The 18,594-nt window shown below is 42.7% G+C and overlaps 1 protein-coding gene across 1 annotated transcript in view; it reads right to left on the minus strand.

Moving 5' to 3' along the window:
* LOC111219848 (leucine zipper putative tumor suppressor 2 homolog) overlaps positions 1–18,594 on the minus strand; it is a 35,845-nt gene that overhangs the window by 6,622 nt on the left and 10,629 nt on the right. Inside the window, exons 2-5 of the mRNA XM_022742678.1 lie at positions 15,161–15,291; positions 3,093–3,638; positions 2,190–2,795; positions 1,955–2,077 (exon numbers count right to left, since the gene is read on the minus strand). Coding sequence (XP_022598399.1) covers positions 1,955–2,077; positions 2,190–2,795; positions 3,093–3,611 — 1,248 coding nt within the window. The 5' untranslated portion in view covers positions 3,612–3,638; positions 15,161–15,291. The remainder of the gene's footprint in view (positions 1–1,954; positions 2,078–2,189; positions 2,796–3,092; positions 3,639–15,160; positions 15,292–18,594) is intronic.

Here is an 18,594-nt window from a genome sequence, read left to right on the forward strand (position 1 = left end):
TAATACTGGGTGAAAAAACAGTTTTTTTTGTTCAGATGTTCTCACCTGCAACTGAAGCACCTGCTGGGCACGCTGGGCTTTTCTGGGAGGCTACCTGCTCATCCTGGTGGCACAGCTCTGCCTCAGCTTCCAGCTCCAGTTCAAAGCGCTTCTGCTTCTCCTCATAAACCTGCAAGACAAGACAGGAGACAACAACAAAGTGCAGATCCATTAGAATTTACAGTACAAAACAAATGTGTCCAGTCATTAAAAAAAGTTTTGGAATTTCTGTACTATCTACCCACCTGACAAATTGCAGCTTCGTTCTCATCCAGGTTGTTCTCTTAGTTGCTGCAGCTCCAGTTCTCTCTCCCTAAGTTTGTCCTCCAGGTCCTCACCACCCCTTCATAACCCTCCACAGGGCCGGGGGAGCGCCCACTGGACCCGCTGTCAGATAGAGGCTGCCCCCGGCCACTTATCGACCCGGAGCCTGTGCTCTTACTGGAGGATGAGCGGCGGCTGGTCTGAGTTGGAGTGTCCATGTGCAGTGACTGGTGGAGCGCTCTTCATGGGCTCCAGGTGGCCCAGGGGCCCTCCTTGATGCCAGGCTGTAGCTGGCAGCGCTGTAAGGTGGCAGGCTGGAGAGGGAGTTACGTCCAGAGTCGGACAGGGAGCAGGACTGGCTGCTGCCACCGGCCACCGCCGCCAACTGTTGCGGGCCCCGCCGTATGAGTTACGTTTCTCAGAGCAGGAGGGCGACACCCTCTCTGTGGAGGGGCTGAGCAAGTTTAGGTTGTTTTGGCTTTCTGATGCGTTGGCAACAATGGCGAGGGGAGAGGTATTGCATGGAGGTTGCGGCTCTTCGGAATGACCGGTTTGAAGGCAGTGGGCCGCAGCACTGTTTTTCCATGTTCTAGAGGAGGAAACAGGACAGGACCAAGGTTGAGAAGGAGGTAGGGCTGAGTGATTGAGGCCAAAAAAGAAAAAAATATCTTTTCTGATGCAGAATTGAAAACATATTGTTAGGACTTAATGTGCATAGCACCCCTGTAAGGCTGTCATTGTTATGCATATTCCAAAAAAATGCAACTCAATAGACTTTCCAGAGAATGTACTATGCCTTTAAGTATACTGATATTCCTACATAAAATGACATTTATTGTAATATCAGTGTTTATCAGTAAAGTCAAAATCATTTATTCAAAAGACCCACCTTCTCAAGTTTTCCTGACACAGGGATCAGTTTTGGAGGAGGTCCCCCATATTCCCATTCAGCCCTGATCCTTCTTTAGTCTCATCTGCGTCACTCCCTGGCTGGCGGGTGTTACGTGGTTCTCATTCCAGTCACCTACAAAGTCTCATTCAGATAGGTGTAGTTCCCATTCCCACTCTCCTTCTCCAGCCCCCTGCTGGATGTTGTGGAGCTCTGTTTTTTGAGTGGTGGGATGTTCTGCAGCAAAGGGTCCTGGGGGACTCACTGCCAGGCAGGAAGCGCCTGGTGTGGGTCGTCGGAGTCTTGCTCCCAGCTCAACACCAGAGCGGTGGTCCTGGTAAGGGCCGGGGCGGGCGGCTATGAGGCTGCTGACAAGAGCCCATAGGATCCAGAGTGGAGGGTGGTGGTGCGTTGATGGGGGGTGAAGGGCCAGAGGTGTGTCGTCTACGGGCTCCTCCACTGAGGCCAGGGTTGTGGGGCTCAGCAGATATGGGCAGAGCCTGAACCAGGGCCATGGTGGCAGCTCAGAGGGGTCACTCGCTCTGAGAGAGAAAAATGATTGTGTTTTTTTAAATTTTTTTTTTTTTTTTTTTTTTTTTTTTTTTTTAAAAGTTTTTTTGAAGAACTTCCATTCAGCTGCTAATGGACCTTTTGGTGAGATTGTTTTGCCAGTAACTGATGCTTTGTTTGCAAGACTGATTATCAGAATGTTCTGTCACTGTATACTGTGAAAAAACAGTTTTTTTTGTCAGATGTTCTCACCTGCAACTGAAGCACCTGCTGGGCACGCTGGGCTTTCTGGGAGGCTACCTGCATCCTGGTGGCACAGCTCTGCCTCAGCTCCTCCAGCTCCAGTTCAAAGCGCTTCTGCTTCTCCTCATAAACCTGCAAGACAAGACAGGAGACAACAACAAAGTGCAGATCCATTAGAATTTACAGTACAAAACAAATGTCCAGTCATTAAAAAAAGTTTGGAATTTCTGTACTATCTACCCACCTGACAAATTGCAGCTTCGTTCTCATCCAGGTTGTCTCTTAGTTGCTGCAGCTCCAGTTCTCTCTCCCTAAGTTTGTCCTCCAGGTCCCTCACCACCCCTTCATAACCCTCCACAGGGCCGGGGGAGCGCCCACTGGACCCGCTGTCAGATAGAGGCTGCCCCCGGCCACTTATCGACCCGGAGCCTGTGCTCTTACTGGAGGATGAGCGGCCGCTGTCTGAGTTGGAGTGTCCATGTGCAGTGACTGGTGGAGCGCTCTTCATGGGCTCCAGGTGGCCACCAGGGGCCTCTCCTGATGCCAGGCTGTAGCTGGCAGCGCTGTAAGGTGGCAGGCTGGAGAGGGAGTTACGTCCAGAGTCGGACAGGGAGCAGGACTGGCTGCTGCCACCGCCACCGCCGCCACTGTTGCGGGCCCCGCCGTATGAGCTACGTTTCTCAGAGCAGGAGGGCGACACCTCTCTGTGGGAGGGGCTGAGCAAGTTTAGGTTGTTTTGGCTTTCTGATGCGTTGGCACAATGGCGAGGGGAGAGGTATTGCATGGAGGTGCGGCTCTTCGGAATGACCGGTTTGAAGGCAGTGGGCCGCAGCACTGTTTTCTCCATGTTCTAGAGGAGGAAACAGGACAGGACCAAGGTTGAGAAGGAGGTAGGGCTGAGTGATGAGGCCAAAAAAGAAAAAATATCTTTTCTGATGCAGAATTGAAACATATTGTTAGGACTTAATGTGCATAGCACCCCCTGTAAGGCTGTCATTGTTATGCATATTCCAAAAAAATGCAACTCAATAGACTTTCCAGAGAATGTACTATGCCTTTAAGTATACTGATATTCCTACATAAAATGACATTTATTGTAATATCAGTGTTTATCAGTAAAGTCAAAATCATTTATTCAAAGACCCACCTTCTCAAGTTTTCCTGACACAGGGATCAGTTTTGGAGGAGGTCCCCCCATATTCCCATTCAGCCCTGATCCTTCTTTAGTCTCATCTGCGTCACTCCCTGGGCTGGCGGGTGTTACGTGGTTCTCATTCCAGTCACCTACAAAGTCCTCATTCAGATAGGTGTAGTTCCCATTCCCACTCTCCTTCTCCAGCCCCCTGCTGGATGTTGTGGAGCTCTGTTTCTTGAGTGGTGGGATGTTCTGCAGCAAAGGGTCCTGGGGGGACTCACTGCCCAGGCAGGAAGCGCCTGGTGTGGGTCGTCGGAGTCTTGCTCCCAGCTCAACACCAGAGCGGTGGTCCTGGTAAGGGCCGGGGCGGGCGGCTATGAGGCTGCTGACAGAGCCCATAGGATCCAGAGTGGAGGGTGGTGGTGCGTTGATGGGGGGTGAAGGGCCAGAGGTGTGTCGTCTACGGGCTCCTCCACTGAGGCCAGGGTTGTGGGGCTCAGCAGATATGGGCAGAGCCTGAACCAGGGCCATGGTGGCAGCTCAGAGGGGTCACTCGCTCTGAGAGAGAAAAATGACAAACATGTTTTAATACATGTTTACACAGTAACTCCCAATTACATGTTACTCTTGTGGGGTCAAAGTCAAGTCTCAAATCATTCCAGACAATTCGAAGTCTAATCTAATGTAAAGTCTCAAGTCCTTAAGAGCAAATTAAAGTCAAGCCTTTAGTCTTGTCAATTCAAGTCTCAAGTCACTAAGAACAAATCCAGTCCAGTCTCAAGTCTTGCTCAAGCCAGTCTTTAGTCAGGTCTCAAATTTCAGACGAGTTGTAATAGCAAGTCCAGTAAAGTCTCAAGTCCTTAATGATGTTTAGACTTAAATCAAGTTGCAAATCGTTTGAGAAAAGTCCAACTCAGGTATCATAGTACCATTATCATCGTAAGTCCTTAAGAACAAGTGTTGCAATGACAAGTATCAAGTCATTTGAGACAAGTTCAAGTCGAAGGTTACCTTTCGTAATTGCAAGTCTCTAGTCCTTAAGAACAAGACAGAGTCAAGCCTCTCAAGTCATTCAAGATGAGTCAAAATCAAATATCAAGTCCAAGTCAAGTCAAGTCAAGTCTTAAATCCTATAATAGTAAATCTGAGGTCCTTCAAGACAAGTCTAAGTCTCAGGTTGATTAAGAGAGGCCCAGGTCAAGTCTTAAGTCTTGTAATATCCTTTTCATTGAAGACAACCCAAAGTCAGGTCTCCTGTCCTTAACAAGTCCAAGTCAAGTCTCAAATCTTGTAAAAGCAGCTCTCAAGTCTTTCAAGACAAGTACAACAAGTGTCACATCTTGTAATACCATGTCTTAAGTCATGAAGTCAAGCCTGCAGTCTTATGTCAAGCTTTAAGTCATCTGAGACAAGTCAAAGGCAAGTCTGAAGGCCTTAAGGACAAATCTCTAGTCGAGCCTCAAGCACTGGTGGAAATGGTTTTGCTTTAAGATACCACTAAGGCCAGATCCCAGCTTTTAAATCTCCACAGGAGGGTGTTTTCAAGGACGTTTTTAATGTCAAAAACACACTCAGTGATGATGACAGAAGCAAAATAGAAATGATATACAGTAGACTGAAGCATACAAATATCCCTCAAGACTGTAGTGGCCCACACACGGAGAACCAGAACAGGCCATTCATTAAACCCATTCAAGCAGCACAAACAGGGCTTGAGGCATTCGGCTTGCGAGGCATGAGGCAGCAGAAGAAAGGGTCTCTTTTCATTTGAGATGTAAAATGGCTTCTAACATGCTGGTATTTTCCCTGACAGCAACAAAGGCTACTGTCTCCACACATCTTATCAGCCTTAGGAACAAATAAAAGTTCATAACTGCGGATAATACCTCAAAGGAGAAGCGCAGAGAAGGGGAGACAGGTTGAACTTGCTGTGATACTTTAGCTGTGGGGGTTGAAAGTTGCTGAGTAAATCTAACTTTACACAAAACTATATAGTTGTGAGGAATAAAATAACAACGTAGGAGGCACAAGAACTGACCTACTTACTTTTACACTCCCGCGCTCTCACAGGACTGATGGTAAATATTGACACTATAACAGGCAAGTACAAACTATGAGATCAGGATCAGGGTCCCATGGATGGTGAATAGTTGAGTGTTGTGAGGAGAACAATGGCCCACAAGACGCATGATGATGAAGTCATGCTGCACTGACAACAACACTAACAGCAGAGCCAGTTGTGCTCTGAAAACATCATCACGCTGAGTCACAGAGTATGAGGATATCCGAGTGATGGGTGTGTCCTGATCTTGAGTTTCAGGCTTGTCCAGCAAATAGAGAAGATGTGAATGAATGATTTGAAGTATGGCAAGACTGCAGCTCTCACTATGTGATTTGAATATTTGCAGTTTGTTGGTGAATCCCAGCTATGTCGAAAAACAAAACAACCTGGGCCTGTATTTATCACAATGGACTGCAGTCAAAGATGACCCTAACCCTTAAGAATAAAAACTATTTTTCAAACTTGTTTCGGCTTAAAAATGCTCCTTAATGTATGAGGGTCTCTTAAGATGGGTAAAGGTAGAATCTCAATGACTGCAGTACAGAAACAGAGCCAAACAGGTCTGTTTTCTGTCTGACAATATAGGGATAACAACAACACAACATGCAGGCAGTATATTAAGAATTAAGAATAGAGTAGTTTTAGTCGATTATTTGCGTGCGTTCTAACATCTGATAGGGTGTAAACCATCTTGGCATTTATCAGGGCGGCAACACAAGAATAAATTTGGCATTAATTTTATTTAGTCACTGTCAAAGCATCTTCATTGTCTGCACTTGTCCTTGCGATGCTAAATTGTCATTACGTGATTTGTCTAACGTATCTCGTCTACCACCAGCAGAATGTCTCAGAATTTTATGTTCATTTCAGCCAATTTCACATCACATCATTTTGACTGTGTGTGTGTGTGTGTGTTGGCAAAATGTGGTCCTGGAGACACCTACTGTAGCGGGAACTGCTTGTAACCTGTCACTACAGTACAAGACACACTCATGAAGCAGGTTTGTAGTTGAGATTGAAGTTTGAAGGGTGTGGTCTCTAGTTTTACCCCTATTCATATATTTAGACATTAGAAATATATTAGATTATTGTTCATTTCCCATGTTAATAATTCCCTGAGACTTGAAATAATCGATTTCACACAAAATTAAGTTTTACAAAAAATAACATCATATATGTTCTTGCAGAATAATATAGCACAGCAGGATTTTTAAAGAAATATACAATATGAGCACATCAGTCAATCATGCCATCACTTTAGAGTTGTTCTTAAACATAGTTATACACCTGTTGGTAAACAAGTTGGTACTTTAGAGACTTTTTACTAGAAGTTTGATTCAGGACTTTTCCTCTTGATTCACCTAAACTCTCAACCTGCCTATTGACTCAATTAAGATGAAAAAACCTGAGGAAGGAGGTGAAGAAGACCGTCCATGTTGGCAGCTAGAAGGGAAGATAGCTAATAAGGTGAAAGAAGGGCTGACAGCAGGCATGCTGGCCAGACACATTTGTAGCCTCAGCAGCCAGGACAGGGCCATGCCAAGTCATTTTCCAACCTGCCAAGTTTACTGAGAGCGTACAAGGATACTACTGCGATTTAACTGTGATTACCACACGTTAATTAGCACCCTCAAACGCTGGCTGAGCCCTGCTTAGACTGAACAAGACAAATCTGGCACTGCAATATGTTGTTATGATGCGTAAAAGCTGTGAAACTACCAAGTAATTAACAAGCATTCCACTGTGATCTCTGTTTCTACAGCAGTAAGCCACTATTCAATACTTTTACTGTTATCTTTATCATGCTTACTGGTGGTACAGCTTTACAAAAAGCTCAATACTGGTGCAATACTGTACTATTATCAGAAAGTCAAAAAAACCTACAGCAGAAAATGATCATCTAAAATCCATTTGCTCACTCCCTCGTGGGAGAGGCTTAAAATGCTCTGTCCATTGATTGTCTTAGGTCGTTCAGTTAATGCAGTTTTAAATGGATTTTAAAATGTGTGTCAGTGTGCCTTTAAAAGATTCATACTGCATACTTCAGTCACTGCATCAGTGTCAGTCTGAAGGAAAACTTAAAGTTAATGGCAGCAGGAGCAACATGTGGTGTTGTGGAGGCAGACTTAACGGTCCCAATGAGCAGAGCCAGGAGGATTACTCTTATGTGATTTCTCTATGCACTGAGAAAAGCTAATTAGTCCATGACGATATTTATTACACATAATCCTGTTTGAATGGCACGCGATGAGACTGAGTGCACTAACATCTGGAGTTTGTTACAAACTGCAGCTGTCAGAAAGAATCCTAATGCTCAAAATGATATTTCTTTACATTAACAGTCTGAAACCAAAGAGGATCGGATCCAACCAAACTGACTGATTTCTGTGATCTTCTGGTTGTGCGCCAGTCGGTGAGCTCACCTGGTGTCAAGTTTAAAAAAAACAAAAAAAAAAACTTATTTTACTGTTGAAGCCTTTAAGGCTGCAACTAATGATTATTTTCATAATCGAATTCTCACAGACCGAGGTGACATCTTCAAATGTCCTGTTTTGACTAAACAGTCCAAACTTCAAGGATATATTCAGTGTCAGACCAAAAAAACATCAATTCATCACATTTGAGGCTAGAAAAAGCAAATATTTCTCATTTTTCTCCTAAAATGTGACTAAAACGATTAATCAATTATCAAAATGATTGCCAATTAAGCAATTTCATCCTTTAATATTATTCGAGAGTGAACTCTGCTGCTCCTCGTTTAATTCATATTAGCTCACATGCTTTATGTAAAGAATTTTGTTGGATGTGATTTCATCTTTCACACAGTTTATATGAATGAAAGTTACGGAGAGAGAGCACTGGTCTGAAAAATAGTTTTTACTTAACTTAAAATTAGCTCTTTCTCAGTGTATCACGGTGCATAAAAGATGATAATTGGAGAAATTAACTTTATTGCAGTGACCTTAATAATAAGATGTGCATTTAATTGTGCTGCTGCAGCCTTTACGTCATTCTGCTTGTGACAACTTAGTGCGTCACAAAGAACTACACAAACTTCTGGTTCATGTAAAAACTAATGAAGATATTCATAAGCTAGTTAATATAAATTGTAATTTACACCTGTCTTAAGGATCTCTTCTTGCAGTTGCTAAACTCAGATCAGTATTTGTGGTCAGGGGGAGTCCATCTGTTGCCCTCCAACTCTCTCCAGATAAGTGAATAAGCTCTAATCCCTCTGGACTCAAGACGACTGAAACTATGTAGGGACTCTACTAAGGAAAGCACAGGGGTGTCAAACTGTTTTTAAAGCCCCCGTCATGTTCATGGAGTCCTAGTTCCCTTTTGTTGTCATAGTGACCGCGGCCTCAAACACTAGAAAGGGGAGGAGGGACAGAAAGGGGAGGAGGTCAGAGGGCTGACAGGAAGGCCAGGACCCCTCCTTAGCAACTTAAAGGCTTCAGTCGTTCTATAGCTCTGACAATCTTCTATATGCTCCCATTTGGCCTAATGGAAGATAAATGGACATTAACAGCTAATGACTGGTGGATGGATCCATGACAACCATGCCGAAGGGGGAGAAAAGGGTGTAAATATACTGTAGTACAGCTGCAAGTCACTATTTCCATTATTGATTAATCTGTTGAGTATTTGTAATGATTATTTGACTTAACTGTTTGGTCAATAAAATGGCAGAGAAGTGTGAAAAATGGCCAAAGCAACTTCCCACAGTGACAGTGAAATTGCTTCAGATAAATAGTCTTGGCCGACCAATAGTTCAAAACCAAAACATTTTCAATTTTCTGTCATAAGATGAAGAAAAAAAATACATATTATACCTTTGAATGATTAATTAACTAATCATTTCAGCAACAGTGATACATTTACATTGCATATGCGCAGCAAAAACAACACTGCAGAGCATGTAAATGATATTGTAACCAGCCTCATGATGTCTGCAGTGTCAGCTGACTGACTGTGAGCAGACTGTTTTTGTCTGGGAAAGCCCTTGAAGGTTTTAATGTCTGTGCCCTCAGTCGGGCAGCAGACAGACGGACTCAGTCAGTCAGTCGCTCCTCGGGCTGGAGGAATGTGTGGGCACACCAGCTAATGAGAGTTCAGTCTAAACATGGGCACAATAATCACCGGTCAGTGTGTGGACAGGGTGATTCTACGGCCACGGCTTTTCTGAGGTCTCATCATTAACATGCCACAGTTTGGTAAGTAAGTCACATTACTCCAGCTTCGAGTATTTTGCCATGCTGCACCAGCCAACAGAAGCAGCTCTGAGGATCTACTGTCACACCAAGGCTTCAGGTTTTTATCTCCAAACTTCCAGCAATGACAGCTCTGTGGCTCAAAACGGAAAAAGCCAAACTAAAAGCCAATACGTTACAAGACGCACACTTGAGTTCATTTTTTAAACTTACTGCAAATGATATGTTCTATGCCCTGGTGATAATCCAGCCCAAACTACTGCATGTACAGTATATTTGTACAATAGATTTTACTGAATTGGAGTTTTACACTAAATCAAAAAGTACATTTAAGTTACGTTTTTAACTATTAAATAACAAAAAGTTTTAAATGAGGTAATATTTAAGAACTGACACTAACACAGCTCCAATTTCCAAATCCAGATACTTGAACTACTTTAAACTGATCCCAAAATGGACACAGCTATGAGACCCTCACCTTCCTTTTTAGACTGTGAGGTCTTGTGTCTTCTGGAAATAGGAGCCGTAACCGAGATGAGAAATCTATACGTGGAGATCAATGCATCTAAAAAAAATTGTTGCTGAGATTCCAGTGGAACAGATGATCAGAGCTCACTGGGTGTGGAATATGAAACAGAGGCTGCAGTCTGCTCCAGATCAGCCAACTCAGATATTTGACTTCACAAACGGACAGTCATGTCACTCCAATCACAATGGTGTATTCATTACAAATGCAGCGGTAAGTCTAGACAGACTTCGATGACATTCATTGGCATGTGGGGCAAGCTTTCGCCTGACTGCATCTGTGATTGGTAATTAGAGAAACAAACAGTATAAAAGCCTTTTTTTTTTTTTTATTTTATGGACGCCATATTACAAAGATACAGTATACAAGGTTCACTGGCCCTGCCCCGCAAGACTGCAACGTCACACAAACCTGCTTTGAGACAAACTGAAATGAGCCTGCACTAAATCCTTCTTTGTTAGTACCACGCCATAAACACACATCCACAGCCACAGAGGTGAGAGTCTAAAAATATTCCCCACACCAGGTGAAACGGAGGCTCGGGGGTAAGAGAAAAAGGAAGCTGTGTTACACTGGCCCTCATCTGAGAGCAACGCCACCTCCAACTCAACGGTGATGTGGAGAGAAAGAAGTAAAGAGACTAAAGAATAAAAGTAAAGCAGAGGGTGTCTCAGTTTTCAGCAGGGAAGCGTCTGCATGAGGGAACAAACAAATGAGTCTGGTGATCCCCTCCTCCACTCTCCATCTCTCTGCCCAAACTTCTGAATCCCACTCTCTCTTTCTAACACCCCCCCATCTCCTTACCCCCCCCCCCCCCCCTCCCCCCTTTCTCCTCTCTCTAGAAACTGGAACATAGAGGGAAAGTGTGACAACGCTATTTTAGTTTTGTAGACAACCTACCTTTCCAGAGGCAGACACCTCACAGCCCTGACACACACCAGTTACCAGGTCAAATGTTAATGTTCACTATTTACTATTATGTGTTGTGGCAAGTGCACAAGGTGACATCTTAAAACGTAAAATTGCTTGATTCGTACAACCACCAGGCCACAAATTATAACATAGACTGATCATTGATATTTCTGCCTTTCTTTGACAAGATTTTTCCTCTCAATTGCTTTTCTGGTTAAATAAATTGAAAAAAAAGTTTTTGCTTATAAAGTGTATTGTATATTATAGACTAAGCAGTCAAGTTGGATAAATAGAGGTGGCGACCCACGTGCAAATAAATCAGTTAACTAAACAGGCATTTCTCATGAGGACCTGAAGGTTCATTTGAATGATGCACTGAACACTGTCAATGATTATACAGCACTGAAAGAGAGCAGAGGCCTCCTTACACACAAACACACACACACTCTTCTAAGTTACCATCCTCAGTTTGTCATTGTTTTTGCTTTATGTTAATGAGCAGTAACAGAAGAGTGATCAGTGGAAGTGGACATCAGCTTGTCAATTTCATACGTGGGCGATCGTAATAATTAGAGCTGCAATAATTAGTTAATTTCTGTTCACAACTACGTAATTTCAGTTTTTCTTTTTCATATTAACATGCAGTAAACCAGCACAATTTCTTTCACAGTGACAGTACAAGTCCAACAGTGAACACAACAGAAACTGCTATAACCCAACATCCCTGTCACCTTGATTGACAAAGTAATAAAGTCAACTTCCCTTTTCTCCAACGCAGCTTCCCTCCGAGCTTCTTACCCCAGTTTGTTCCTTGCATGGCTGCCCTGCTCCTTATCATCCAGCCTCAGCTCCTTCAGCGGCTCAGGTTTAAGTCAGCTCCAACTCTCACTCTGCTCCTGTTCTCCTGGCTCTGTCTCTGACCAACCCTCCTGAGGAAAACTTCTCTAACCCAAAAAAAAAAAAAAAAAAAAAAAAAAAGGATCTCATTCTCAAGCCAAATGCCGCCAATGTGAATGGGAGCACAGTCCCCTCCCCTTCCTCTCCTTTCCTCTCTCTTGTGCCCCCTCCCTTCCCCCCCCCCCTCCTCTCAGTCCAGCCTTTCTCTGACAGATACACCTCCTCTCTCCCTGCTCCACTCCTCCTCTACCATTTCCTTTGACCAAAGAAACTACGCTCTGCAAAGTCCTCTACTGCCTTTGTCAGGCTGAAAGGAGAAAAGAAGGGAGAAAGAAACGGAAAGCCAGGGAAAAGGCAAGCTGTCAGTTAAAGACCATTTTGCTCTCCTTGCCCATTTCAAGTAGAAAGGAGAGAGGAACTGCAAGAGGATATCACCTCACTTAAAAAAAAAAAGTCTGGATTTCCATTTGCCACATATCAGCTTTTATTTTTATTTGTCAAAAATCGAGTCTTCATCCAAGTTCGTTAAGGACAAAGAAGATGCGAGTGAAAAGAGTATGAAATATGCTGGAAAGTGAAGGAGAGAGAGGTGAAACTGGTGGGAAATTGTGTCAGAATTTAATGATGTAAACACTATAATAAGAGTATAAAAACAGCATCTTTATTAACCTTAAAGTGCTCTAGTCCTGCTTCTCATCTGTTCATCTAATCTAATAGACACACTAAAGCTCAAAAAAGTAAAGTAAAAGTTAATCAAGTAACAAACGATTAATTAAACTAGGCGTCACACAATTAAAAAAAAAAAAAAAGGTAAACCTATTAAAGATCAGCAAGTCCAATATTCACTCTCCTTTTAGCACTGTTTTTGGTGGGAGGGTTTATAAAAGGATTTCACTGAAAGAAGCAAAATTGTAAAGAACAAAAACAATGAGCTGAAAGACACTAAAGAGATGAGGGTGACTGCAGATTTGCAGAGATAGTTCTCTGAGGTTTCATCACCACAAGCGATCCCTTCACATAACGTAGTTATTTGATCGACTCTTAATAGAAAATATTGAATAGTGCAGCTTTAAGGAGCCAGTCAGCTTCCACAAGTTTATTCTCCTGTGACAGTGGCAGCATTCAGCCTTTGCCTTGACCTGTAATCCGCCATCTGGCCAAAATGAATGAAAAAATAAAGGAACATCAGGACGAGATGGTGCAGCCTGAGCTCAGCTGCTCAGCTCCCAAATGAAGAGAGGGGTAAAGTGGGGTACGAGAAGTAGGCTATGCCCTGCCACTGCCCACACACACACACACACACACACACACACACACACACACAGATCTGTCCCTCTGCCTTTCTCTCCTTGCTCCTATAACTGGGCCACACTGGTAGGCACCAAGTTTGTCCTTCAGTCAAGGTCGGGGAGGGAGTTCAAGGTCATTCTTGGTCACGTCCTGATGGGAGGTCTGGAGAACACAGAATGTGCCACAAGTTCTGTAAAGCCCCGTCCCGCTGCAGCCAAAGCAACAGAAACCTCTCTCAGTCAAGGTCCAAGAGTGGACAACAAACACCATCAATCAGCCGCCCCGAGGCCACCAGTGCTGGGATAAAGAGGCAGGCTGCAAATCACCTCTGTGAATGCCACCATTAACACTAGCTCTTTATAGGCAGGGGGGGGTCCTAACATGAGTCAGTCCTTTTCGAGGGAGGTGATTTAGAGACTCAAGCAGCAAAGTAAAATCAGGGTATGTGCAGGTCTTGAAAAGTCTTAGAGGCATTGAAAAGGCCTTTGAAGGTGTTTTAAGACTTTCATTTAATTTACAAAGATCTTGTTTTTTATGGGGTTTTTTTTTGCCCGCCATAGATGGTAACATTAGTTATAGTTTGTTTTTTTTTAATTTAGGAGATGTGATACAGCTATGAAGACCATCAGCTCACAGTGGACAAATTAAGATTTTAACTACAACTGAAATTAACTTTAATTATTCAATTATCTTTTAATATGGGAATCCATCCGTCACTTTTCTACTCTTTATCTGGGTCCAGGTCACATTAATTGATTAATTATATCATTAGAAATTGCTGTCATATAAAGCTGGGAAGTACAGACAAAATTGTGATATGTCAATAAATTAATAGATTTAATAAAAAATTGTAAACTTTATTGTTCCTACCCTTTTTCCATTATTCTTTTATCAGTACGACGGATGGATGGAAAAAGGTATTGAATCTCATTATCTGTGGTATTAAAACGGTCTTAAAAAGTCTTAAACTTAATTTGATGAACTCTGCAACAAGAAACTGAACTGACTGAAAATCTGTGGCTTCCTTCTCTGTCTGCAGAAGAGCCAAGGGGAAAACCATGAAGGAAATTAAAGTAAAACACCAGTTAAAACAAATAGTTCCAGTGTGGCTTTGCAGTAATGTTGGGTACATCTGCCTGGTGGTTTCTGGTTTATCCTCTTCAGTCAAATTCAGTTTATTATTCTACAGAAACGCACAAAACATTTAGGAGTGCTGTGTGTGGGCCAATTTCTGGTGAACATTGAAAGTGGCTCCTTAGAGGCCACAATTCTAGTTTATCTGTATCTATAGCGGATGCCCAGCAGGTGGTCATCCATCACAGGCCGAGCTGCCATCTCTCCACGGTCTGTCAGCCCGCTTCCCTCTATATTTTCATAACAACGGTTCACGTCTGGGACCAGGAACCGACAGAAAGCTAGGCCATCCATCAGTGTCCGTGCTGCCTCTGCGTGGGGACATCACTCCCACTGGACGCTGCAGCTAAAACTGGCCTCAAGCAGCCGGCCATTTGGACCACTCACTTCCAAAATAATCCACCATGGCACAAAGCAATCTACGAACACCTCTGAAATAAAACCTAGAGCTTGGCAGGGGGTGGTTCATTAGTTTTAGACACAAATGAAGAGAAGGGAGGAAGAGAGACCTATTTGGATTGAAATAACTACTCCTAGTAAGTCCCATCATAAATCCACAGAAATGGGCTGGCTGTATCGAGGTTGGCAGGGACCCGACTTAGCCACACTCTGATTTACTGTATAATGTGCCAAAGAGATTAGGGTTACGCCTCCAGCTCTGGAATTATAGCAAAACCCTATCCATGATTAAGATCTGTTGCTAACTCCCACGCAGCAGTAATGTGTTAACATCCACACATAGGAGGATGCACACTGCTATGTGTGTGGCATGCGGCAGCCACCTCTTTACATAAAGTCTTAACCAGGAATGGCTCTCGAGAAGAAAAAAAACAAAAAAACAAAACACGTTTGCTCTCAACTCAAAGCAGCAACCTTGTGTGTGAAAATTCCTGCAGTAATCCAAGAGCGTTTGCGTAAAATCATGCTTCAAGGTCAGAGGAACAGATGGTAGGTTCTGTTTCACATATCAGGGAACAGCCAGAAAATTCAGAGTTCCCATTTTATTCAAATTTAAACCACATTGTGTCCTCAAGGCTTCACTTACCTGTCAATGACACCCTGTCTTTAACTTCTGGAGGCCTTAGAGAAGCATGGGGTATGGGCCCGTCGAGCATCCCACGGACTCACACCGGTGAGCAGATCTTCATTCTTTCCTCGTCCCTCTGTTCTCCCAGACTGAGGGAATAAAAAAAAGCAAAGAATGCATGTTGTTGAATCAGCAAAGGGGAAGCAGCGAGACTACTACCACTGTAGAGAGCTGGAAAACCTGAAATGTGACAAGTGTGTTTATGGAAGTCAGTGAGAAAGAGGAAAATCTGAGTCATTATGGCAGACAGCTTCACACGAAAGGAAGGTTGAGACTGAGGGGATTTTCCATGTCAACAAGAGTGTAGACCGAACCCAAAACTAGCACCCAGTTCACAAAACAACTATCCCATGGGTAAAGTAAAAATGTTATTGTTCATTCTTTTGTGTTTGTGCATCACCACAAAGTTTGTGGGTTTTCCCAACAGGTTTTTGTCATTTTCTAAGGTCATGTGAATTTGAAATACAGTTTGCAAGTTAAAAAACAGTTTTATAGAAATTTTGGTTCAGATTTTTTGGTCAGAGTAAAGTAATATTGGAGTTTGGTGTAAAAGAGCATGAGGATAGACAATGAAAAGTGCCAGAGGTGAGCCGACCAGACAGCCATGGTTTCAGTCAGACTGTTCACAGTCCTGCTGCTGCAGTGAGAACATCATAATTGCAAAATAGTACTTCTGATTATATTTGGCACTATCGTGTTTTCTCAGCAAATGGTACCATGTCAGGTGGAATGAACTACTGACACCAACAGAAGATCAAATAAAACTTCCTCAAACTTCAGTTCTGCAGGTTTCAGTCTCCTCTTTCCAAGGCAATTTTTCAGGATGAAATTTCCCCACTATATCATATCATATTATATTATGAGTCTGGACAGATATGGAGGTAAAGTGCCACTTGACTGTTGGGCAGAGGCACACAAGCCCGAGGCAGTAATTAGTTTTTAAATGGTTCCTAAAAACTGAGATAATAAAATTGTGGACTGTGCTGTGAGCCGTGGTGAAACTGAAACTGAGAGGAGTAGCAGCTAACTGGTTAATGTGCATCCTGTTTTATCAGCAGGATCAGGGATGTTTGCTAAATTTAACGTTCCCAACTGCCTGCAGGGTAACTGCAACTGTACAGGCTTTACTTAAAGCTAAGTACACCTCCAGCTCCTCCATCTGTGCCTAACATACTGCATTAGTATGTTACAGGCAGATGGAACTGCCAAGGAGACCGTGGCTTCCCACATGTAATGCAGCTCGATCCAAATGGCTTTAAGGCAGCTTCGTATTGTTGCACTGTGATAGCGCGGAGCCAGAGAGTTCATTTTGAGCCCTGTAAAGTAATAACTTAATAGTTGTTTGTTTTAAAGGCTGACAATTGACCTGCAGATCACAAACAGGTGTTTACTTAAGAGGGCCGCTCCTCTCACCTGCTTGTCCACATTGAAAGGGATAATCCTCATTAAAGAAGACCAAACAGTGCAGAGGGAGAGACAGGAGAAAGAGGAGCATGTGCACTGGATGAAAACAGAGTTGAGGGCGACACTGTGATTACCATTTCATTACATTATTCATCTGCTGAACAAACAACTTCAAAAGACAGCCGTCAATACCACTAAACCTCAACCTCACCGCGACCTGTTAACTGACCCGCAAATCAATCAGCTATCAATGAAGTGGAGGAGTAAAGATAAGGAGTCACTTGTTCATCTCCATCAGAGAGTGAAGACACTTTATTTGGGAGAAAGCACCGACTGAAATGAATTATGCAACTTAATCCTTCTCCTAAATTTACTTTGAAGTAGACATGAATGGCTTTCATGACAGTTCAAAGCAGATAATGTGAATGTAAACACCTGCAGCGAACAGAGGCTCTCCCGATTGAATAAACAGGTGACAAAGTGTCATTATGAGCATAAAGAGGGTTTTATTTCCATATCAAGTTCTTCTTTACAATATCCTGTAAATCTGCCTTTCTTCTGGTCTCTCTCTATCTTCCCTTCATTTTCTCTCTCACACTTTTCAGATTTCACAATACTTAAAATAGCGTTCATCCATCACAGTTGAATCAATCACAAGAATTTTCTCTAATGATTTCCCAGCCTGAACATAAAACAAATCAGTGAATGACTTGCGGCAGCTCGAAGGAGAACACATACAGATCTATGCGTCTGTTCGAGTCCTCAAATTGATTGTGTTTGGACATCTACAATATGCGAGTGTCCCAGACAGTTTACATCTTCTAAAATCTGACACTGGTGATGGACAGATGACAGATGAAAAAGAGAAACAGATAAAAGGTTTAATCTAGCATAGCAGTTAAAGTCAGGTGGTTTCAAATTTCAGGGTCCCACAGGGAAAAATGAGCAAACAGACCATATCCTTACATCCATCTACTTATAATCAACTGAAACGAGCTGTAAATACAGCACTGACATATTCTCACTTCATATTATTGTTATGATGAATGTCTTTGCAAACAGTTGCCTTCATTTGGAGTTGTGTTTGTGTTCACCCGATGAATTATAGTCTAATATTCACCCTCCTTTTAGCTGTGTTTTGCTTTCCACCAGCTCTTAAGGGAAACATTTAGCTTCTAAGATAATAAATGCTCCTCTGTTCATTAGCTAGTAGGGCTGGGCGATTGGACAAATATATCACTGGTTGTTTCATTTTTTTTTTTAAGGCCATTTATTTGAGCGATTTTATGTCATCTTATTTTGCCAATTTTATTTGCTGTGTCCTTGAGCACTCAGCTTGGTAAATAGTTAACCTGTAAAGCACAATTCAAAGCATGAGCTCATAGGAACTGGCAGTTGGAGTTGGGGCAGGTTCTGCACGTTCTTGTTGCAGTGATTTCCATCTTTCACAAAACAGGGCAGTGACTAAACGACAACTAACCCGTCTTTAGTGGTTGCTGTCTGATTGATTGATGCTGAAGAGCAACTTCAATTCATAATGTGTATATATATATATATATATATATATATATACATACACACACACATATATTCAATCACATTTGAGAACGAGACAGAATGCTGTATTTGTAGTTGTGCACCCTGAACATGTTATCCCCACCTGTTTGTTCAACTGGAAGCTGCAAGTGGAGGGGCGTCCTTCATCTGACACTATCAGACTCTTTTTCAAATACCATCAGACAGCTGTTCAGCCTGTCTTTACAGCTTACTGCTTATCAAAGATCTCAAGGCTATAATGTTTCAGTAAAATTAGATTTCACATTAAAGACCACAGACGACAGAAGATAAGGGGAAGGTAAATTTATTCAGACAGAATACACACAACTGTCTGAATAATAATCAGCAATCACTGTTTTCTGGACTGAAGGTGGCCATTTGGAAAGCTTTAACATATCACCCAACCGTTTCAGCTGGTCACTGACTTTGTA

The sequence above is a fragment of the Seriola dumerili genome, unplaced genomic scaffold (genome assembly GCF_002260705.1).
Source record: "Seriola dumerili isolate Sdu_G_001 unplaced genomic scaffold, Sdu_1.0 BDQW01000068.1, whole genome shotgun sequence".
Lineage (NCBI taxonomy): Eukaryota > Metazoa > Chordata > Actinopteri > Carangiformes > Carangidae > Seriola > Seriola dumerili.